General features: G+C 36.7%; 1 protein-coding gene across 1 annotated transcript in view; it reads right to left on the reverse strand.

Moving 5' to 3' along the window:
• Positions 1–373: 373 nt before the first annotated feature.
• The window catches only part of KIF15 (kinesin family member 15), a 36,623-nt gene continuing 12,507 nt past the window's right edge, over positions 374–24,489 (reverse strand). Inside the window, exons 12-34 of the mRNA XM_009895023.1 lie at positions 22,348–22,557; positions 21,117–21,294; positions 20,550–20,688; positions 18,106–18,247; positions 17,578–17,775; positions 16,581–16,688; positions 15,708–15,813; positions 14,840–15,005; positions 13,330–13,480; positions 11,627–11,712; positions 11,121–11,196; positions 10,765–10,851; positions 9,702–9,806; positions 8,750–8,872; positions 7,121–7,267; positions 6,034–6,138; positions 5,603–5,767; positions 5,046–5,152; positions 3,712–3,784; positions 3,107–3,144; positions 1,311–1,476; positions 739–870; positions 374–445 (exon numbers count right to left, since the gene is read on the reverse strand). Coding sequence (XP_009893325.1) covers positions 374–445; positions 739–870; positions 1,311–1,476; positions 3,107–3,144; positions 3,712–3,784; positions 5,046–5,152; positions 5,603–5,767; positions 6,034–6,138; positions 7,121–7,267; positions 8,750–8,872; positions 9,702–9,806; positions 10,765–10,851; positions 11,121–11,196; positions 11,627–11,712; positions 13,330–13,480; positions 14,840–15,005; positions 15,708–15,813; positions 16,581–16,688; positions 17,578–17,775; positions 18,106–18,247; positions 20,550–20,688; positions 21,117–21,294; positions 22,348–22,557 — 2,880 coding nt within the window. The remainder of the gene's footprint in view (positions 446–738; positions 871–1,310; positions 1,477–3,106; positions 3,145–3,711; positions 3,785–5,045; positions 5,153–5,602; positions 5,768–6,033; positions 6,139–7,120; positions 7,268–8,749; positions 8,873–9,701; positions 9,807–10,764; positions 10,852–11,120; positions 11,197–11,626; positions 11,713–13,329; positions 13,481–14,839; positions 15,006–15,707; positions 15,814–16,580; positions 16,689–17,577; positions 17,776–18,105; positions 18,248–20,549; positions 20,689–21,116; positions 21,295–22,347; positions 22,558–24,489) is intronic.

Below are 24,489 nucleotides of genomic sequence, written 5' to 3' on the forward strand. Positions count from 1 at the left end.
AATTTGGCTCTGGTGGAAAATGTAGCATTTCAGAAGAGGTAGGAACCTGAATAAAAGCACAAAAGGAAACAAAAATCCAGGTGTGTTCCCAGTGAGAAGGTTTTTCCTCGGCAAGGTACAAAAGTTTTAAGGAAGTATCTTCCAGCACCTACACAAAATCAGTTTTTGAAAAAATTATAGGAAGGTGTTAATATGTCATTGAAAGCTGCCCACTTAGCTGGAATAAAATTCTTCACTAAAAGTTATTACCACCAGAAAATCCAGGAACTAAAATACTTGATTATTTTAGGACCACAGCAAAAGTCAAGTTTGACAACTGGCTTTTGCTTTTTCTGTAGACTTTAAAAATACAGCTCTGCATTCATTTGTGTCATTATAGTCTACATGTGTCACATTTTTTTGATTCTTTCAAAAAAGCATTTTCAACTCGCAGTCTTTCAGTCTCCTGTAAAACAAAAAACATGGGACTATTAAGGAAATTCTACTTACTTCTTTCATATTTCTAAATAAGTGGTATCTACACTGGTACTACGCTATGTACTTGAAGAAATAAAATGGGATGATTCTTGTTTGGGGCCTGTGAGGAGACAGACCAGCCATGACCTACATGGCTGCATAAAATCAGAGGTATCTATTACTTTCCAACAGAAGAGCAAGAATTTTAGTTTTCATTCTCAAAGCTTAAGCTCTCTTCTATGTCCAGCCATTACTTCATCTGTGTTCTACTCTGCAACTTACCTCAGTAAGTTTAGCATAATCTTTCTTCAGTTTCACAAGATACTGAATCTTCTGGTTTAGGTTTTGATGACCAAGTAGTTTCCCATTCTCCTCAGCAAGAGAGTCAACTTGCTTCCTCAGCAAGTCCATTTCCTGTAATTAATAAATACATTGTGTACCTTGTAACTGTAGCCCCTCCTTCTCTTTTCAGAAGAAATAGCTTCTTTAAAACTATTAACATACTAACATTTAAGTTTGTTGTAATACATGATGCAAGAGTTGGTTCATTCTCAGGAAATATCATACAGGAAATATGTATTTGTCTAATGTCTCCTTAGGTACTACAGGAGATCCCTCTAAAGGGCGAAAGCACCATTTGATTTGTATTATGAATTTCAACAGTGATTTCCATACCCAGAGTTCCACTAGTGCAGGAAACAGCATTACAAATACAACTAAACTGCAAGACAAAACATTTTCAGAAGCAGTCTTTGATGGCTAATTAATTCAGAATACTGTCCAATTAACAACAGCTCTACCTCTGCTGAATAAGATTCTAGTGTAAAGACAACAAAAAAAGATACATATAGAACCTTTTCAATTCTGTCTCTCTCTTCATATGTTTCCTCCAGTTTTGATCTAATTTCTTCTTTTTCATGAAATGCTTTCAGCTCCAGAGCTCTTGTTCGTTCCATCTCCAGAATCATTTCAAGACAAGTATTCTCTTTGATTTTGAGGGTATTCTTTGTCTCTTCTAATCTGCCAATATAAAAGCATCATATAATATTAAAAACCAACACAAACAGCATACAACTGAATTAGTAAGTCATCTTTGGTCATGTAGGCAACCTCTTCTAAAAATGTCTTTAAGACAATTTATTTTCCCCAGAACTCTGTGCTAATATAAGGAAAATTTACATGCTGCTTTACAGCTTGATTGTGATAAAACCTCTAAACTAGTTGGTGTTTTGGAGTTGCTCCTCTTTTTGGCAAACATGCCATTTCCATACAAGTCCATTCATGAAAGAAAACAGACGCTTCACCTACAAGAACACTAAGAATTCATCTAAGACGTGTAAAATTGCCAGATGAACTCTGCTGCTCTTCAAATTTCCCCTAAATTGCTGGTTTGTGTATGGCTTTTCCCTAGTAGCCTCTGAACAGCTCAGAGATGGTCTGAACTTGTTTGGCCTGGTAGCAGAAGGACCACCACTTTAGACAGACATTTTTCTCTGCTGAAAACGTTTTAATGCTGTCAGGCTCACAGAATATCGAACCGTGCCATCAAACTCAGCAGCTTGTCTACTGATTATATGAACTTGAGTAATTTTGCATGTCTGTTCTAATACTGCATAAATTAAAATGGTTTTGTCATCAGTTTTATTTCACCGAAGCCTGGTGTTTAAGACCTGCTGCATGAAAACAGTATTCACTTGCTGCATTTATCAAGACTTTTTCTTGGTGACAAAAGAATCTTTTTCCTCTTTGTACGTTATTTGTTTGTATGAGACTAACACTACTATAAAGCCTATTTTGAAGACCAGACAGGTATGAAAACTCAATGCATCGAATAGCAAAAGAACCCTTAATCAAGACTAGGGCTTCTGGAAAATTTAGTATTAATAACTTCTATGAACATGGTAATTTCAAAAGTAACCTTCATCCTCATAACTTATTTACATAGAAAGCATTCCATTAAATGTAAATAAATCAAATATGATATATTCAGCCACTATGAATCCTGAAGCAACACAGATTAGGAGAAGAATAACAGGGGCAACATTTTCAAACTAATTTTTATCTACTAATTCAGTATTTTATTTCTTGACTACTACTCATCCAAGATGCAAACCAATTGAATTTCTAGGACTACTTCCACAATAGTGCAAACACAATCTAGGAATCCTCTAATAATAAAGTTTTCATTATCCAGGCAGAAGCACAAAAAATAAATAGCATAAAAGAGCAAAAAGTGAGATTAAGTTTAAAATTACAATATTTATGATGTCAATAAACGAACAGTATTTCAGCTTCATTTGAAGAGGAATGTGCTTAGAATTCACTGCATATAAAAGAATTCAAAACCCTGTGGCATAGATAATTTTAAACAATTCAAAACATCCTTTCATTTTAAGTTTTTCTACAGTTCCGCCTATTTCACAGTATTTTCCCAATATAATTTACCCTTTTAGAAAATATAGTAATAGGTGCTACTACCACCTACTGATGAGAAAGAGTAAGAACTCAATGTGTCTTGCAGAAGCGTAAACATTTCCAAAGTACATCTTTTATAATTCCAGATCTTGGACTTCTATTGCTTAAATGCACCTTTTTGGTATTAATGAGTTTAATACAAGTCTCCAGTTCAGTGAACAATATTTGAACTTACTCTGCTTTGATTTTCAGCATCTCCTCCATTGCTTTATTCTGTAAAAAGTACAAACATATTAGTTACATTCTTGATGTTTAATATACATATATTTAAAATTATTTGTCGCAACTGATGCTATGTATCTCATTCCAGATCCTACCAAAACCATCCTACTGTCCAGTAAGTTTATGGCTTTGCTATATGCATGCATTTCCAATTTCATGCCAGCACAAGTGACCCACAGCAATATCTCTGCCCATTCATACACAGCACAACTCTAACAGGGGGTTCTTCTGTCTGGGAGATCCATGGCAACCTCCACTGTGACATTAACTTCCCTTTGGCAGAGCCGTGACATTAGGCAAGTGACACAATCTTCACTTTCCAGCTCTGTGGAGATGAGTCAGATTTAGCAATCTGAATCTGATTTCGCTTATTGTGCAATCTGACACCCAGTTCATCAGTGTTAGACCAAGATAGAAACCTTAAGAGATAAGTATCAGGCTCTGTGTCTGTTAGAATTCACTAGAAATCAGCGTTCCTTTCACTGCCATGAAATAGAAGAAAACATATTAATACTTCACAGCAGGGAAGCCACAACTGACACAAGAAGAGTAATGTACCTTGGCGAGTCGTTCTTCAGCAATCTCCTCCTCTTTCTCTTTGAGATACTGGACATCAGGATATTTCTGATCACTAGGAAATCCAAGAATGAGGAAAGTTTCTCACAGAGGAAAAAGTTATAAAAACAACACCTTATCCAGATGAAACCAGTAAGCGTGTGTAGCTGTCTTGACACTTGTTTGTATGCAGGATACTAAACATCAAGAAACAGCTCTGGAAGGGTTTAAACTTTTATATTCCAAGAACATTACATTTTCCTTTGTTAAAGTATAGAGAAACTAATGTTTTAATGAAAACCATTAAAAATGTAATAACTATGCAACTGTATATCAGACAGCTGTGGGATTGAGGTAAACGTTTTATGAGTTCATTATGTTCACGTGCATTATAAGATCGTTGCTCAGTGGTCTTGCAAAGTTAAGAAGGAGGTAAAAGGGTTTTGTATTCAGAAGACTTGGAAACTTTTAATTTTGTTTGTTTTTAATAAACATGACATTAGATGGAAGTAAGCAAACACCATAAAATTAAAGTAACCCCTAAACCAACACACCACTAGGACCGCTTCATTCTTGTAGTGTGCCATAAGGGAAAAACTTCATTGATTAACAGTTATTGTAATTTGATACAATTATAAAAGATGGGCATTTTCAGTAACTTAAAATCTTTGTCAACCTACCTAGCTAGGGTGATTTATTTTTTTTGTCATTTGTCAATTGTCATTAAATATCAACAGAATTATTTGCTGCCAGTTAAGATTTCTTTTCACAAGGTGTAAAACAGCAGTTTAGTTCTTTATGAAATTGAAAACAAAAAAAAAAAACAAAAGAGAAGCCACAAACCAAAATATTTTCTGTCCAAAATTAAACTGTACATGTTACAGTTTGAACCAAACCTCAGGATTATCTCCAGTCTGAGGTATACAGCAGCGTACCATCTTTTCAGAGAAAAGTTCATTCGTTACCCTCAAAGACACAAGATGGAGAACTGGCTTCATTTACGTCTAGGTTAAAACTTGTGTTGAATTCATTTGGACATTTCCTGTCTACTGAATCCATAACCGCACAGGTGATATGGCAATATATAATACGCAGAAATGGCTGTGAATGTATTTTACATTCAATTTCCATTTCCTTTATAAAACTTTATTGTATTTAAAAATTTGTCATTTAAAGACAATAAAGTTTACAAGCCATTCAACAATTTTCAGAGGAAAGGATGTCAATCTCTAATTACATGAACGATATGCAAGATCGTATTTCAAATAAAAACTGTATATGTGTTTAACTTGAAGCAATTAACTAACACAGGTTTTTCTTGTTTTATTTTACTTTACCTGTTCTTGCTTAGTCTCTGAGCTTCTACAAGGCTCTGTAAGTTCCTGTTGTTCTCCACCAATATCTGCATTTCCAGACGCAAGTTCTCCAACTCATTTAATTGTTCCTAAGCAAGTGAAATCGGAAACATTTCATTTGAAGACCAAATTGCAATTCCCGTTTTCATTTCTAGTTGAAGATGTTTTTGGATAAAATAGAAGACAAAACTATTTCTCAGAAAACAAGCACAGTCTCTGGGGAAGATCTGCATTGCCCTTTCATTTACAGTTTCATTAGAAACTTGATTTAGAATACGTCAGAACAGTTTAATCAGCAAAAATGATGTTACTACTTGATATTCATGAACACAAAACAACTCAGTCCTTGGGAAAACATGATATATGGAGATCTCAAGCAGGTCGTCACCACTTGTTACCAGCCTAGGTTAAGAGAAGACCGAGAACCACCTTCCTGCTTTAATGGACAGACTACTAAGCAGAGCTCATTAAACATCTGAACTCTCTAGTCTGTCTTATTTTAACCTTACAAATTGCCTGTAGAGATTAACCCATAGTACCTTCAGCCTTAGAATTTCATCATTTTTAGCTCTTCGTTCTTCGTTCAGTTCATGTACGAGGTGCTCCAGATTTATCGCAGAAGCCCTCCGATCAGCTATTTCTTGCTCATGAGTTTCCAAGAGCTTTGCCAAATTCACATCAAACTTAGGGGGAGTTTTTGGACACTGGCAAGTTAAAAGAAACAAAACCAACAAACTATGTATTGATTACATGTTTTAATACTTAATTGAAGACATATGTTAATAAATTCCTGGCAGACAGGTCATCAATAATACATTTAAGTTACAAACAAGGTAAATGGGATTTGACCATTCTTGATACATTGTCAGTTCTGCTCCCAGCCTGAAGCCATGCTGTAAAGTTTATTAGTTCCTTTCAATGAGTTTTAACAGTCATTACAGTGAAATTGTTTCTCTCACAAATGCCGTACCTGAGGAAATGTTACTGAAGACGAGTCCACAAAGCAATCTATTTGCTTCATTTTTAGTTCATACTCATTCTTCCTCTTCTCCAGTTCTTCTGCCATTTTACCCAACTATTAGAAACCCCAATTAGAATTAAGTTAGCTCACAATACACACAAAATATTAAAGAAAACAGCAGCCAGATCTCTATTTTGAGCAAGCTTAAGTACACCATGTTATTTTAGATTACCTTAGACTTCACTTTAATGTTGGTTGTTTTTTTTAAATATTTACCGAGTAACTGTTAATCATTCGATATTTGCAAGTAACAACCATTTTTTGAAAGCATATATACACTATATACCACATACTGTGTAGTTAAATTAAATTTTCTTCTTGTTGTTGGTATTTCATTTTTTTTTGCCTTGCTAACACAATTTACCTTTCAAAGGGCTAGCACAGAAAAACTATCATGAACTTTCTTGGCAAACATTACTGGTCAAAACGTGATTTGACACAAGCTAAGATTTTACTGGTATAGATTTAATCACTTTACGCAAAGGGAATATGCTAACATGACAAAAGGACTCTTTCCAAAATAACTTATCCTTATTAGAGTTTTTGCCAACACAAATATATTACTTAGCACTATGACAGTTGTGACAACTAAAGCTAAAATATGGACAAAAGCTTAACATTGCTATTTGGTCTGCAAAAGCTCCAAATCACTGCCAGACTGCATAATTTATAGAGCTCAACAATTACCTCCATTACGGTATGATATAGTTTGTGGCTAGGTGTTAAGCAGAGGAAAAAGTAATCCTTTAGGTTACACTGCTTATAACCTCAGGTTAGTATAAGTACTGATAATTTTGCTCTGCTTTCAGAGCATTTTTGTGATCTCTAGACACCATTTCCAGTTTGTAAGGGTTATCTAGGTCATCTAACCTTTGTTCAGAAGCTTCTGAACTACTAATTTGCTTTTACAGGAAGGAGCATTGCTCTTCACCAAGAGTACTGCATACAAAATGCTCTAAAACTACAAGTAAAACCTTTTCCAGAACCTACAATTAACCACAGTTCCCTCCCAAGCAGAATAACTTCCTTATTTTACCTGTTCCCTGAGCTCCTGGATTAGAGCTTCTTTCTTTGCTATGTCTTCCTGTGCACACTGAAGCAATGAATCATGTTTCTTAGAGGCTTCTGTCAGTCTTATCAGTTGATCAGTGGTATGATGCAAGTCTTCACACAGAAGGTCTCTCTATTTTAAGTCATTAGATGGGTAAAGAAAGAAATGTTAAAGTTATTACTTAAAGCAGTTGTTTCAAGATATTGTGTCATTGATGCTAAGATTGCTAACAGCTACAAGCATCTCCCTTTTCCCCTCCACTTTTGCATCATGAATTGTAGCAAGCATTATTCTTTTAACTTTCTTATTTTAACATGTTTTCTGTATTCATTGTCTTGATTGCAGAATAAAAATGACAACTTTCCTACAGTGTAGTTACAGTTAATATACTTGTGGGAGATACTTGGAATCATTCACTGTTTTAAAGTATAATGCATACTTAAAAAGAGATATGATTCTTTAAATAAGAAACCAGAAAAGGATGCGTAGATTTTAATTCACGCTGAATTAGCGATTACACTTTAGTGCACTGCTATTCTGTAGATACCTCTGGATTTATTCTAGAATCTAGACTCCCTCCTTGTCTGATAGGGCATCATACCTACACAAGGTGTGTTAACCTGGAAGGAGAAACAGTTCTTAGTATTTTAAATGCCACCTTGGATTAGTTCTTCTTGTCCAGTCAAGAAAGCATGAAGGAAATTAGTAACTGATGTACCATGTCAAAGAAGGAGGAGCACTATGATTTTATCAGGAGCCAGATACATTCAAGGAAAACAGTGTAATAAGAATTGTCACTTCAGTTTAAACAAACCACAACCCCCCCACACCCCGAAACCTGAGAGTGAGCCATTTGGCAGGTAATTCAGTTTAGGATTTCAGAATGTCAAATTAAGATATGCTTATTAATGAAGACAGTCTGTTTATTAAATGTAGTGGAAATCTATTTAAGAATAGTTTGAGAAGCAGACACAACTCTGGAAGACGTTATTGGTGCTATATGATTCGACTAAGCGTATGTAATATGACAGATGATCTTGTAGAAATTGCTTGTAAGGAGAAACTGGTGGTTTTGACTGATGGACATGTTCACCAAAATAATGGTGAGAGCAGTAATAGAAAAGACAAATTTTAAAAAAATAGATGCAATTTTAAAAAGCAAAACCACAGCTGAATCAACCATGCATCCTAGACCTGTTTCCAGCAGGTGGAGCTTTTAGTTAAAGTTATGAGTAAAGAAAAGATGTTACCGAATATAGTAGCAGTGAGGGAAGAGAGAATATTAAACAATGTATTCTTCTGCCTATTTTCTCAGCTGCATCACCTAATGTTGCCATTAAATTCAGCTGATGACTCCTTAGTGGCCTTAACAAAATTAAACCAGGCTTTTAGCATAGGTTTTTATGAAGTAGCTTATAAAATATTTATGTCAAGTAATGTGATGATTTAACAGAATTTGTCAGGTATCCCATGAAAAATTCCTTTAAGAACAGCTTAACTAGCTTTAGTTTGAACAAAAATGAGGTTAAGTTTCACACAAGTATTTTAAACAAAACCACATCCAATTGGTCTGGTGAACAAATAACCATAATATACCAACAATAATGTTTTTACCTCAATGTTATCAGCTATTTGTCTTCTCTCCAAGGCTTCCCTCAGTTCTTCAATCTTCTTTTCCTGATCCTCTATGATACCTTTGCTTTCTTCTTTTGCAGCCAGAACAAGATTATACTTGCACTATAAAAAGGATTAAATTAAATTTTAACATGTTTTCCTAAAATATGCTATCAAAGAAAGTTGGCAAACATAGTACAAATAAATGTATATCACAAATCTTATGATGACAACTACAAATGTAAAATCTCAGTGTCAGTGACTAAAATCAGAATGATACTTGCTAAACTGTACAAACTATGATATTAGAAATGAGTTGTCAGAACAATGGAAAAAGATTAATATGTATTAGCCACAATACATATTAACCACTAAAACCATTATTTAAAAAAACAGATAATCATATCATGTAGAAATCTGTCTTACCAACATTTTGTCTGTAGGACCTTTTGAATTCATAGTTCATACATATACAGTATCTAAAGTATTCTGTGGGTTGCTCTATCAGTTTGCAAACCAGACGTATTTTAATAAAGATGATGCATCATATTTATTCAAATCAGTTTAGTTATTTACACTTACATTTACAGATGTGGAACACAGTAACATCAGCAACATAAAAATTCACTCCCTCAAAAATGAATTTACAATTCAGCTTCAATTGTTGAGGTCTTAAATTGCCAATTTCTGAGAAAAATCTAAATGTGACTGTCAGCTGAGTGCAGTTTACAGTATGTGAATAAGTCCCTTTAGAGACACTGCTCTTTACCCACCACATGGAAAGAGTTCAGTTTTCAAGACAGCCTTAGGCATAAAATGTTCAGAAGATTTCAACATGTCAAAACAAAGAAGTTTCCTTCTAAAACGTTACAGCAAGTTATGCTGTTTGAGACCCATGATAAGACACGTCATTGCCTTCCATTACCACGTCCTTCAAAATGACAGAACATACATTTATATCCTCGAGCTCTCTTGTCAGCCCATCTATGGACTCAGTTTTATGATTAATTGAAGACCTCAGCTCCTGGATCTGTCTCATCAAGTCAGTTACAACTTCCTGCAACATAAAAAAAGTTAATCCCAATACATTAAAGATATATTTTATGTATTTTATTACTGGACATTCTTTGGTGTATAATTTGTCAATCCCAAATTTTGAACAGCCGAAAGGAGGCCTCAATAAGCCCATGTAAAAGAGTAACAGGAAATTTGTTGTTAAATCATGGGCTTTTGTTCCAAGCACTTACATAGAGAATTAAATAACCTGCTCTGCTCATTAGAAGAGAAGACTCGCCCTCTGATTTAGCTCTAATGGGTTTCTAATAGAACAAAACCACTATAGCTACATTTGTTTATAATGGGAAAAGGCACATTCAAGAAATACCACTGCACAGACAATACAGATTCTTCTGACCTTATATGTGTCAAATATTTGTTTTTAGCATGGAAAAAGCAAGACTTACCCATGCATCATGCTGGACGGTAAACATATGATGTGATTTCTTATGCCTGCTTTGCATACAGCATAAATGCTTGTACTATGGGAACTTTTGCTATTTAAGCTTTCAGAACACCACAGCAGTCTTTTCATGTAGAAGTGCTTTGATTTCGTTAATAAAGATACCCACACTCACATTCTTATACCACCTTTCTTACCTTTTCTATTAGCTCATTATGACATGACACTGACTAGGAAGGCCCTATTAATCATCAGGGGAATTATGCATTGTTTATGCGTTGAGAGTTCTGTCCAGTAGACAGCTTTACCTTGATTTTTTTCTTTTTTGTTTAACCTTCAGTTATCTTGTGTTTTTTTCTGAATGCATACCAGTTTCCTACTATCCTGCAAGTCCCGTGCCAGTAAAAGGTAGGATTTATTTTACCTAGATACACAGCCAGGATTGCCTAGAATCACAGAATTACTAAGAATCATAGAAAGGCTGTGGGCTTTCAACTCTACTACAGAACAGCGTTACGCGTAAAACGGGGTATCAGTAACAGAAATAAGCCCACACCTTATCCGCGTCATTTGTCTTCTTCAAAGAAACAATCAACTCTTCAGAAGCAGCCAGCTCCTGTTCCAATTTCTGCAGTTTTGCTTCCTAGAAGAAACAACAGTTGTTAAGGAGAGACTTAATTACTTTTGAAGTACGTTTTGTGAAGCGCAAAGCCGTGAAAAAAAAAGAAGGAACTCAGTTGTTTACCTTACCAGAAAAATCAAACAGTAGCTTAACAAAACAATCTGAAACTTTAGAACTCTACATTTATTTTGCTGGCAGTCTACAGAACAGTCAGTTCACCAATAAAATTGCTATTAATGCAAAGGAAATCCATGAACACACAATTTAATCATTCAATTCTGCTGTTGTACCTGCTGCTCACACCGTGTCACCATTTCAGAGGATGGTTTCTCCACCTGTGCTTTTTCAAGTACTTTCAAGAGCTCTCTGGAGGAGAAAACATTTGTAGCGAGAAATATAATCAGAACATAAGACAGCTTTAACAAAAATAAAGTCATATAAGTGTATTCTTATTTGCACTTATTTTTTTCTGAAGAGTTCTTCAACTATCACCTTCTTAGTGCTATACAAAAGATTAATAGTTACTAGCCATAGACTGTTACCAGTAGTGCAACTTTATCTTTGACATGAAGAACTATACTTGTCATGAAATTACATTTGTCATGTTCATTGAATACATGAAAATGAAGCGTTGTTCTAAGTTGGATAAAATAAAAAAGCCCATTTTGTAATTATCTCCACCCAGCTGGGGAAAAAGACCTCTATAAACAGGATCCCCATCTGAATACAAGACTTAGCATAGGAAAAAAACAACGAAGTCAGATGAAAATAAACCCCACCACGAATTAGAACTTACTTTGAATTATTTTCTTTGTCTTCTTGCAATTGTAATGTTAGTTTTTCATTGTGTTCTTTTTCCATTTTCAGGAGTTTCAAAAGGTTCTAGAATATCAAAATATATGTTGTCATAACAACTTACAATGTAAGGTCTGTAGAATAATTTAAACCAAAATTAAAATCTAAAACTCCTAAGATGAATAAAAACACTCATAAAACCTTAGATGGAAAAAGAAAGATATTTAGCTTTGTCCCGGACGAGTTCAAAAGTAAACATTTAGATCAACATGAGATGGCAATGTGCGCTCGCAGCCCAGAGAGCCAACCGCATCCTGGGCTGCATCAAGAGAGGCATGGCCAGCAGGTCGAGGGAGGTGATTCTGCCCCTCTACTCTGCTCTCATGAGACCCCACCTGGAATATTGCATCCACCTCTGGAGCCCTTAGCACAAGAAGGATGTGGACTTGTTAGAGCGAGTCCAGAGGAGGGCCACAAAGACGATCAGAGGGCTGGAGCACCTCTCCTATGAAGACAGGCTGAGAGAGTTGGGGTTGTTCAGCCTCGAGAAGAGAAAGCTCCAGGGAGACATTATAGAGGCCTTCTAGTACCTAAAGGGGGCCTACAGCAAAGCTGGAGTGGGGACTTTTTGCAAGGGCATGTAGTGATAGGACGAGGGGGAACAGCTTCAAACTAGAAGAGGGTAGATTTAGAATAGATTATCAGGAAGAAATTCTTTACTGTGAGGGTGGTGAGGCACTGGTACAGGTTGCCCAGAGACGTTGTGGATGCCCCATCCCTGGAAGTGTTCAAGGCCAGGCTGGATGGGCACCCTGGTCTAGTGGGAGCTGTCCCTGTCTATGGCAGGGGGGTTGGAACTCAATGATCTTCAAGGTCCCTTCGAATCTATGATTAAGGAACCAGCTCTTTTAATCTGCCATTGATAATGATTTCATATAGCTATAATGTTCTTCAATATCCAAGGCTTTAAAGCGAGAAATTAGAATTTTCAACTGTAGATTAATTTGGGGGGATTTTTCAAATTCTAACCAGCAGTTCAAGATATTAGACTATAAGGAATTTAAAATGATAATTTTCAATCTGTCAGTATTCCTTTAAACACTAAAAAGGAAAACTTGCAGCAAACTTGCTGAGCAGGCAAGTTTCTGCATACACTGCAGAAAAGCAGGCAAAATCATTTGCAAAAGCCCTTGAGCAACCTTACTGCTGTTCTGCAGTCACTGCAGTCTTGACAGGCTTTCAAGGACAGCATCAACTAAATTGCAGGACAGTGATCCACCACAAAAAGGCACAGATCACTTCCACTATGAAAATTTTTAAGAAACTGCTTTGTAAAGATAGCGTAAGTAAGCTAGTCTTAGCTAGCACTGAGATGAAAGGTCACTACATTTCGATGGCAGGATTCTTTTCCAAAGCAGTTTCTTATTCCTTTACTAATTAACCCATCTCCCTCAACACTTCCAGAGCAACTTCTTCAGCTGAAAAACAATATATCATGCTATTGGATATGTCTTGTAGCCCACGGTTGCAAAAATCTCGCACTAAGTTTTAAAAAAGATTCTGCATACATCTTCCAAATGAGATCACCAGGAAACCTATTATTACTGTGGAATCTATTATCAATGATACAGTAACAGGAATTAAGCAATCTAGATACATGGGTAACTGTATAATAAAGTCCTTTAAAAGCCTTGACTGTCTTACACAAAGCTCAGTTTTCATTGCTTCTGCTTCTTGTTTTCTGTCCTCAAGTTGTTGCTTCAGTTGATCTGTCTCAAACTTCGCTACTTCCTGCAAATTGTCATAGTCATCCTGCAGGCTTGCTTTTTCTTCAAGAATCTTTTCATGTTCTAGCCTTTATAAAACAAAAAAACCCACCCACAATATTACAATAAGGATTTGTTTCATTATAAAAATACTTCAGTCAATTGTATTGTAGAATCTTCAGACAATATACAGAGTACAGTTAGTTTAGAAAGAAGTGACTGACAAACAGTAACTTTTTTTAAACTCAGAAACCCCAAACACATGAAGGGCACAGGAAATTTAAGTGGCAGTGGCAGAGAAGGCAGAGTATTCTGTCTGATCCTTAGAAATAATTTACTTCTTACAAAATTTTATAGAAATTTCAGTCACTATGTCTTGGTAATGGTGTTCACCCATTTATTTAGATTTTTTTTTAGCCAGCTGTTGGACAAAAAAACTCTGCTAGAATGATCCTGAGTACCTACATCTGCTTAGTTGATATCTGGCTTAATTAGCCCGTATAAAATCTTTATATATTCTGGGCAAGTCTAGGTTATTTTCCTTTAAATTGTTGCCTCAAAAAACTTATTTCATTTGATCTTTCACAAAAGTGAAAAGCAAAGAGGGGTAAAAGAGCTTCTAGACATGTTATGAATCATGTTATTAATGGAGAGTCTATAGAAAGAATGCCCTCCAAAAAGTCAGTACTTCTGCTAACACAGACGGCATCAATGAAATCACAACATTTAATTTCACTTCTAGCTTCCCAGTCTTACAATGCATCACTCAAAAAATGACTTCAACTAAGACATGACCAGCTAAAATGCAATAATGTGGTTAAAGTTTCGAGGAAAAAAACCCAATCACAAAATCAAAACTCAACAAAACAAAACTTACCACCACCACCAAAACTCAACATAACTAAGTTACACTAATGATTAAAAATTTTGCTGATTTTCATCGCCCAATAATAATGTCAACCATTGCATAGTGAGCTTTTCAGGCTTCAATAATCAAGCTTCAGTTAATTTTTACAGTTGCTTTCTGCTTATATTTTTAGAGCAGCATCATTATGTCACCTGCTTCATGTGACCAGACTGAGAAGTAACAGTTAATTTTTAAGACTAAATTGGAAAAAAACCACCAAACCAAACTATGCCTCTTCAGCTGCTTTATTTTTGGAGATCAGTAAGGTTATAGGCATATTCTCCTTAATGGGAAAATGCTATAACAAACCAAAATTAAGGAAGCCTCATTTTATTTTCTTTCTGCTAATTTCACCGTGTTCCCCGTCATGGCTCTTAAATAGGCATGGAAAGAATTGAGAAAAAAAGAAAGCAAAGGACATAAACACAAAATACAACTTTAAATGAGAGATGTAAAGTGCAAGTTCACATGCAGAAAAGAACTAAATCACTGGACGCATCCAGAAGGGAGGTTAAGGCATTTTACCACGCTGCCAACATACCTGACACTGTCCAGCTGGAACTGTACATCCATATGTCTACCAGAAAGCTGACTCATTTCTTTCTCTTGCTTTTCCCTAAAGGCACTATATTCCAATTTTACAGCAGACAGCTCCTTGTCCGCAGACTGCAGGACAATGCGCAAGTCACAGACTTCACTTTTTAATACTGTCAAAAGCCAAATAAATATTTCACATATTATTTGGAAAATTGTGCTAGATACAAAACGTGTAACACTACAGAACGTCCTGGGAAAGTCTCACAAAACTTTACACATTTTCAGTGGAATTAACCTTGAAGGTCACACACAAAAGTGATTTGTAAATGGAAAAGGTCAATGAAATGTGGACTTCAAGAGTACAGGCACAATCAAAAACATTCCAGACAATATCACTGCATTTCCATAGATCAGTAGAGGATTTTCCCTTTATTTTCAGTTAATATTTTTCTTTATAAAATACTGTATCCTATACTCCTATAGTCTATAGAAAGAATGCCCTCCAAAAAGTCAGTACTTCTGCTAACACAGAAGGCATCAATGAAACCACAACATTTCACTTCCAGCTTCCCAGTCTCGTGTATCACTCAAAAAATGACTTCAGCCAAGACATGACCCGCTAAAATGCAATAACTTAGTTAACATTCAGAGTTAACAGAGAACAATTTTCAATATTGTATACCATACAAAACTGGGTAGAGAAAATCTATTCTGCAAGTATTAGAGAAAAAAAAGATTAAAAAAAAAAAAATCAAACCAGTATGACTTTAACATCTTAAACTCAAATAGTTACTCAGCATGTGCTATTCTTGATTCAAAATATTAAAACACCTCAAAACTTCATATGGAATTTCAGTATTACATCAACTTACTATCAGTCTTGCTTTGACTGTCTTGAAATTGCTTCTCAAGCGATTTTATTTGTTCAAGGAGCTCCTGGCGCTCTTTACTCCAGTCATTCCTTTCAGATGAAAGAAGCTTGAGAATAGAAGTAAAATTTTTAAATGGAAGGAAACGTAGGAGTGGCTAAGTCACAGACATGTAACAATAATAATGTATTAGAGTATTTCATCAGCTGATTATAAATACAAGATGCATTGTTCTTTAAATCTGATGTTTGGTTAATCTGGAATTCAAGAAAAAAAAATATTTATATAACCAAAGAAATTACCTTATCTAAAGAGTTCATTTAAAAGCAACTCACAGCATAGGAGCCGAGATCTACTTCAGAACAGAGCTATCAGAAATTAGACTGATCTGGGAAGAAACAGGCCTTATTTCCTTTTCTATGTTAAATAAAATCTAGTGATTATGGAAGACTTGTAAATATTTTATAGAGTAAGGATGTTTCAGTTCAGTTCCAAATGGGGCAAGTAGTGTTTTCAGCATTCCAAAGTTTAAAGTTTCCTAGTGACTGTTGCCATTTTCCAGAAATGATGACATTGGCCAAAACCAAGCACAGACACCTTGAACATCTATTTGCTTATATTTAAGATCAAGCAGGCTCAGAATCACAACATTTAAAACAAAACCAAATAAAACCCCAAACCTGCAGTGTTATGTTAAATGAAGTCCTTGTCTTCCTGCACAGCCCTGAGCTATGATGCTACGTACATTTTTCGAAAGTCAAAAATGCAAGCAACACTGCAGACCTCACTAGACAACACAGTAGTATGAGTGTGGTAGATATCACCTTGTCATATATACACATTCACATAAAGCCCTGTATTACATTGTTCTCTCACCTCCTGTATTTGTGCAGAATGATGCTCCAGTTTATTAATATGCTGCTGAAGTTTTATATTCTTGCTTTCCTCCTCATCCAGCTTTGTCTGCATTGCGCTCAGTTGCTCCTGTGACACAACAGACACTCAAAATTAGAACTCCCACCTTCCAGTTATTCTCACATGCCATATGGCAGTCTGTGCATATTAAATATAAAAGCATCAACTGCTTTTTTTTTCATGACCTGCAACAACAGAAAACAGAATATTCAAAAATAAACTGGTATCTTAAGTAGCTGATTTTTTCTATTGCTAAGTAAACTGCCAGAACACAAGAAAATTTGCCAGGGAATACAAGGACTGAATCCAATAAACGCTTAGTTTTCGGACACATTTATCTTGGAGAAATTAGGCTTTAAAGAGAAGTTATTCAAAATACACACTAGCTAAATTCCTTACAGGATCTCTGCACTACGGTAAGCATCAAAGAGGGGTTTGGGCTGTTGTGGCAGGGTTTTACATGCACTGAAGTTAGTTCCAGCTTCTAGACAGCAGTTCAGATAACTTTGTAGCACTCCTCTCTTTGAGAAAAGACCTTCCCTGCCCTTTAAGGAAGATACAAAGCAATTAAGGTATAATGGTGGACGAGCAATATTTGGCAGGTTTCTTCAAATAATGCATTATATATTAAGCTTGGGTGTTGTTCCAAATGTACGTGTCACCAGAGACTTATAAAGAAATTTCCTCAGAAACAAGTTATCAGGTTAAAATAGTAGAAGTTTAAATTCCCTGTATAACTTAAACTACTTACAATACTCAACTCTCAAATCCCTTTCAATATTTTTATTGTAAATCCTCTTAAGTAGAACGCATTATTAGAGAACTGTTTAGTGAAGCCTTAAGTATTCAACAAGAGCTTCAATTTCCCATGTAGATTAAAATATATTGGGGGGAAGTATTTCATGCCAAAACCCACTTTATTATAAAGTTACACACAGTCTTTATTCAGAACATTCACCTGTGCTACTTTGAGCTCCTCAGCAATGGCCTCATGTGCTTGTTCGTTCATCTCTGGGGGAACTGGCTCTTTCAAAATGTCATCCATCATCTCTTCGGAACACTGAAAATCTTCAGAATGATAATCTAAGATGTCTGGGCTTATTCGTGGCACTAGGCGAGATCTTAGCTGGTAAGCTTTTGTTGGAGTGGTTATGTTCTGTTATAAAGATTACAAAGCAGTCTTTATTTTAACTGTAAAATGGAATTAAGACTTTGTCTGGTATTGCATTTCATAGTCCTATAAGCAGAATAATGAAAGAAAATGCTCAAAATGGTTAGTTCTAAACCACTACACTTTTTCAGATTTGTCATCTGATTACAGGAACAGTCATTCAGTAAGCATTTTAGAACAAAGTACTGCATCTGCTTTATCACATATGTACTACATGCCAGAACACTAGTTATGTTAAGGGATCATACAAATGAAAGTCTATGTTCACACACGACTCAGAGGTGAGTATGCACAGCTTTAAACTTATTCTCATACCTTAAGAGTTTCTCTATGTAACTTATGTAACTGAGAGACTTCTCGGCGCTTGTGTGCTTTGGTTGCCTCCAGAATGTTTTCAAGATGTTGGTTTGCTTTCCGAAGGGATTGAAGCTCTGATTCCAGTTCCATATGCTTTTTCCTGTTTAGGAAGTATTTTACTACTGTCAAAACCACTCCATCAGTATGCCCTCCCAGCAGCAAGAATAAGCTGCAGTATTGCCAATGAGTAAACTGAAGTTGAACTCTTGCCCAAACATTGAAATACATTATTTTGAGAAGAAAGCCACCACTGCTGTATTAAAAAATTAAAAAAAAGTAAAAGCTAAGAAGCTTATTTGTGCTTGCATAATGAAGCAAGCAGATGGATAACTAAACTTGTCAGAAAAAATCCATTACATGGTAAGAAATAAGCCGAGAGCTCTGCAACTCCTTTTATGAGAAAGTGATATCACCCATACCAATATGGTTTTAAGCTTTTAAATGTTATCCAGTTATATGAGAAGTCTGAACTGGTGCTTCCCAGGATTAAAGAAAATCCTTTAAAGATTTTTTTTTTTTTTGGTAAGTGCTGCTCTGTTAAGTTTATTTTGCCCTCTAAGAGTAATTTAACTGAAATCCAGCAGTTAAGCAGAAATTTAGGAATACTTTTCGTTAGCTATTTTGCAGAGCTACATGCTGTTACTGTGATAGTTGGCCTTACTGACTTAATTGTAGGGTCAAACTCTACAGACAAAAGAAAATATACTATTTAATCTTTTGGCAGTTGAATGCTATCACTTTCCCTCATGTTTTTAGCAACAAAACTTAGGGAACAGAATAGAACTTTAGTTCTATTGGACAACAGAAAAATTAGCATACATTGATTGTGAAATTGTTACATTTTACTCTTATCCAGTTGTAGCATCCACTTGCATATAAAATTAAGCATCCAGTTACTCTGAAACTGGAAACAAGTTTAAAATTTAGTGAAATCCAGATGTAAAACCAGAGGCTCAAAAGCACACTTCTGTTTGACAACTCTCCACTAAGAAAATGTCAGTAATTGATAGTAAAAATGTATACATATGATCAAGAAAGCAAGACATGCACAAAACATGGAATACATCGAATGAACAGGAAAATAAAGTAATTAATGTATGAAGATATACATAAACCATTGTAACTAATGATACAAGGACAATAGATGGATTGTTGCACTGATCAGTAAAAAATATTACGATTTATAAAGTTCATAGGATTTGCTACACAGAAATCTAAGATAAAAATACAGACTTGTACTAGTGCCTGAATGAGCAAAAAGGACAGTACAAAGCTACTTTAAAAAAAAAAAAAAGAAGTGGGGAGGCAAAAATGGAAATATCCTGTACCCAATGCTTTTAGAATTACACTCTGGATTCACCGAAATCAATAAAAAGCAACAGCGTTAGGTGCAAGATAAAAATAAATATAATTTAAAAAAAAAAATCAGGTCCTTTTTGCCTTCCAGATTCACATTACATTTGCTGGAAATGCAATTATTTTTTTCATATCTCCAGTAACAGGACCTGAATTTTTCAGTAATGGGGTTGATGAAGTTAAGACATATATTATTCACTTGCGTATGAATATAAATATGTACACACTGAAGGTATTACTCAGGCCTTTCACATTATCTTCTGCTGCCCTCAAGGAGAACAATGACAGTAAATTCTTCACTACGTTAGTAAGGACAAAGTAGACCTTTCTCTCTTGTTTAGATGCCAAAGCAAACGCATATGTATGAACTATTGACACCATGTCTTCGTCCTAATTTGAATTAAGTCTCTGTTCCAATAGTAAGTCTCAAGATAGTGGTATTATTGCCTTCTTGAAAATCTTTGAAGTAGAGAAAAAAATTAACCAACGGGCTAGCCAAAGTTTTCTGGGGTGCTTGGACTCTACATTTACGTTGACTCAAACTCGCAGTCTTAAAGAGGTTATATTAAAAACTACTGTTGCACTAAACCAAAAACCTCAAAATGCCCTTCCCCAAGCCCCATCAAGTCTTAGTTCCTGGCACTACTTCCATTTGTAATATTTCAGTTGCTGAAAAATACTCGTTCAACATGGAAACTAAGCCAAACTCTCCCTGTCCTGTTAAGCAGGTGACTATCAGAGCTCTAGGGTATGCACAACTGCATGTTGTGATGCGTTGTTTTGCATCTTAGCATAAAGAGGAGCTTTCAGAAAGACAAAGAAATCTGCAATGGTGTAGACATGCCTTCGGATTGCATCACGACTCTTCCCTAGTGTGGGAGCAACTGAGTTCAACAGAAACATATTCTGCGCGCATGCCATTTTTCTTAACCTGGTGTTGTCTTACATGCGAAGAACGTACTTAAGACTGTATATTCAGGATCTGAGAGTAACTTTTAAATAATTATATAAGTAATTAAAGACATTTCTACACTGTTTTGTCTCACTTGGTTAGCTCTTTGAATTCTTCGTATTCTTGTTTTGAACTTGCCAGTTCACTTTGAGTCTGTAGCAGGCGTGCTTTCAGCTTTTCAGGTGCCAGTGAGTTCCCTTCCACAGATATGGTGGTAGAATATAAATGATGACCTAAAGAACAAATGTAAAACCTCTGAAATTACAGAGTAGCTCCAATATTGTAAGTTTTACTAAAGTAAAAGCATCTGTGGGCTTTTGAACAGCATAGCAGCAATTGAGATTGAAGAAGATGGGTATTAGCAGCAGTCCACATGAAAACCAGAAGAATAATTAATATTACTGCAGCCTTCACAACAACTAAAGACAACAAAATGAGATTATGGGTGGTGTTCACAAGATGCACAAGAATCCAAAATTCCCTACTGTTGTATTTGCTTGAAGGCCGTGTATAAAATGAAGTAAACCTGTTTTACCAGTCTTCAGGTATCACTTTGAAGACGGCAAAAATACATCAAGACAGACAACATTTTCAGCACTACACTGCACACAACAGCAATACAGTAAGCTTATTTAGCTGAAAAACATTAGCATATTTTTACCTCCAGTATTTTTCTCTGTGGCTGAAGCTTCCAAAAAAGCTTTTTCTAGTTCTGCGATGGTCTGAGCATCAATTTCTTGGGCCTTTTTAACTGACTGTAAAGAACGAAGTCTTTTATTCTCCTCTCTGAGGTTATGGTTCTCCATGGCATACTTTGCAATTCGTGGGTGTTGTTCCATCTGTGATAAGCAGTATTTTATTCAACAGTTGTTTTCCAGACCATGCTACACAAAACTAGTTGTTGCTCTATTACCTTTAATAAGCATTAATTACATCACAATAGATGAAGGAAAAGAGGTATTCCCTGAAGTGGTTAAAACTGCCCCATTTTTTTACTCCCTTGGAATCTGCTCTCAAAAAAGACAGTGACTTTACATTTTATCCATTTATTCTTTTACTGGTAATAAAGCAGTAGAAGCTTTTCATGCTGCTTTTGACATCCCTTTTCAGTTTCAACCGTGAGCTTTGGCTTTCTTAACACTGTCCCTGCATGCCATAGTAATGGTTCTGTAGTCCTTTAATGACTGTCCTGACTTCTGTACTGTTTTTCCCCCTTCATTTTGGAGCTCAGTTATGAGCTACAGATTCGAGCTGGTCTTCTACTCCTTTTTCCTACTTGTGCTTGGAAGAAGCTGTTTTTAAAGATTTGCCTTCTCTCTTGAGCTGCTTTGTTCTTCAAAACTGCCTCAGAAATGGTATGACACCTACTAGACACCTGAATAACCCAAAGCCTCCTCTCCTGAAGCCTTAGATATGTACTTTGCTACTTGCCTTCCTCACACAGCTCCAAGACAGCATCACCCCTGACTGGGCCATCTAGCATGTGTTATTATCCTTCAGAAACACGTTGTATTACTTGCATCCTGTTGTCCTTCCCTTTCAACCAATGTCCTGGAGGTTAAAGTCTCCCATAAGAATGAGGATTTGTGATTTGGAGACTTACTTAAGTTCCTTAAAGGAGAGCTAGTCCTCTACCTAATCCAGATCAGGTGGCCTGTCATCTCCCACCATGACATCACCTTTATTAGCCTTATGCAAACTCACAAGCTCTAAACCCACCCATTGCCCCTTCCATAGGGAAACTCCATGCATTTGAGATGCTTCTATAAAGGGACCCACCACCCATCCACCTTTTTTTCTGCCTGGTTTTGCTAAAAAGCCTGTATCCACCCATCACACGAGCTATTCTCACAAAAGAAAACTGTTCTGGGAAGGAAAAGCTAAAGATTTACCTGTTCTCTGAGTGTCTGCAATTCCTCCCTCAATTCACTGAGGAGATCGTCTTGCTCTTTTGGCAATAAACTTCCGCCAGCCTCCTTATGTAATCTCTCCAAGCGAACAATATGGTCTTCACGGAATTTAACTATCATTTTATTGGACTGAATAAATTTTTCCTTCTTGGTACAAAGATCTTCTAGTTGAGCAATTTTTTCTAATAAACTCTTCAAAAGTAAATATACAGATTGGTGGAAAAGTGACAGTTACACTAGATGTATTTTTAAGGTCCACATATCATATACACACACAGATCATGCAAAACTCATTTAACAATTTAACTTTACTTATAAGCTCAAATATGATCCTGTAGACTAAGCATTCAGTTAAGCACATCAGATACACCTCTGGAGTACTGGTTTCAGTTCATTTCTTCAAAAAAAAATATAAAAATCCATTTTGGATGATTCAGCAATTGGATGACATGAAGCAAAGCACAATAAAATGGGGATAACTGGGAGGTTTGCTTCAAAAAACACACTATTGATTCAAACACTCAAAGATGTGCTCAAAATTCAGTAAAACAGAATTTTGTTGTTCTATTCGTATTTTTTATTAAAGAATCCAAACAAAACCCACACCCCTTAAAACTAAACACACTACGAAAGCTATCCTATGGCTTGTCTGAATTGGAAAGATTTTAGCTTAAATGTCATTTGACTAGTTCCTTTATTACTAAACCTTATTACCTTTGACAGGGGAAGATAATTACCGGGATATATTATCGGGTTTGCCCGTGACCAGCCAAGGGACGTTGTACCAAGGAAAGAGGAACGGGGTGCTGGTGAGGGCCTGCAGCCATTCGCTCCAAAATGTGCTGGCTATGCTGCAGCATGCTCAAAGTCTTCGAAAGACGAGCCAGTAGCTCCTGGACGAACAGGAGCCAATGGGGAGGCACCATTAATACCCAGCAAAGGAATTGCAGCTGCTCCAGCCAAGTCAGCCTCAAGGAAGAGACGGCTGAAGAGCCTCTATGCAAATGCACGGAGCATGGGGAACAAACAGGAGCTAGAGATGTGCGCACACCTCCAAGGCTACAATCTCATTGGTACTGCGGAAACTAGGTGGGATGACTCCTATGTCTGGAGTGTTGCCATGGAAGTCTACAGGCTCTTCAGGAGAGACAGGCAAGGGAAACAAGGAGGCGGTGTTGCCTTATATGTTAACAAGCAGCTGGAATGCATGGAGCTCAGCCTAGGGATGGATAAAGAGCCAACTGAGAGCCTATGAGCCAGGATTAAAGGGAAATCAGTAGCAGGGGACATTACAGTAGGGGTCTGCTACAGGCCAACCAACCAAGAAGACCAAGTGGATGAAGCCCTCTATATCACGTTCACAGACCCTGGTCCTCATGGGTGACTTCAACCACCCTGACATCTGTTGGAAGGGTGACACAGCCAGACATAGGCAATCCAGGAGGTTCTTGGATTGCACTGAGGACAGCTTTCTTCTCCAAGAGGTTGAGGAGCCAATGAGGAGAGGAGCAATGCTGGACCTTGTCCTTCCCAACAAGGAGGAACTGATACAGTGTCAAACTCAAGGGCAGCCTGGGCTGCAGTGACCATGAAATGGTCGATTTTGAGATCCTCAAGGCAGCGAGGAAAGTGCGCAGCAGGCTGACCATCCTGGACTTTGGGAGAGCTGACTTTGGCCTCTTGAAGAAGCTGTTTGGTATGGTGCCATGGTATGAAGTGCTGGAGGGAAGAGGGGCCCAAGAAAGTTGGTTAATATTCAAGGACCGCCTCCTCCAAGCTCAGAAGCGATGCATCCCTAGAAAGAGGAAGGCAGGCAGAAAAGCCAGAAGGCCTACACGGATGAACAAGGAGCTCCTGGACATGACCAAAAGGAAAAGGGAGGCCTACAGGGAGTGGAAACAGAGCCGGGTAGCCTGGGAGGAATACAGAGGAATCGTTCGAGCAGCCAGGGATCAGGTTAGACAAGCTAAAGCCCAGATAGAACTAAATCTGGCCAGGGACATTAAGACAAACAAAAAATCCTTCTTTAAGTATGTCAGCAAGAAAAGAAAGACTAGGGAAAACGTGGGCCCTCTCCAGAAGGAAACGCAAGAACTGGTTACCCGGGACAGAGACAGAGCTGAC

Source organism: Charadrius vociferus, unplaced genomic scaffold (genome assembly GCF_000708025.1).
Source record: "Charadrius vociferus isolate BGI_N301 unplaced genomic scaffold, ASM70802v2 scaffold51, whole genome shotgun sequence".
NCBI lineage: Eukaryota > Metazoa > Chordata > Aves > Charadriiformes > Charadriidae > Charadrius > Charadrius vociferus.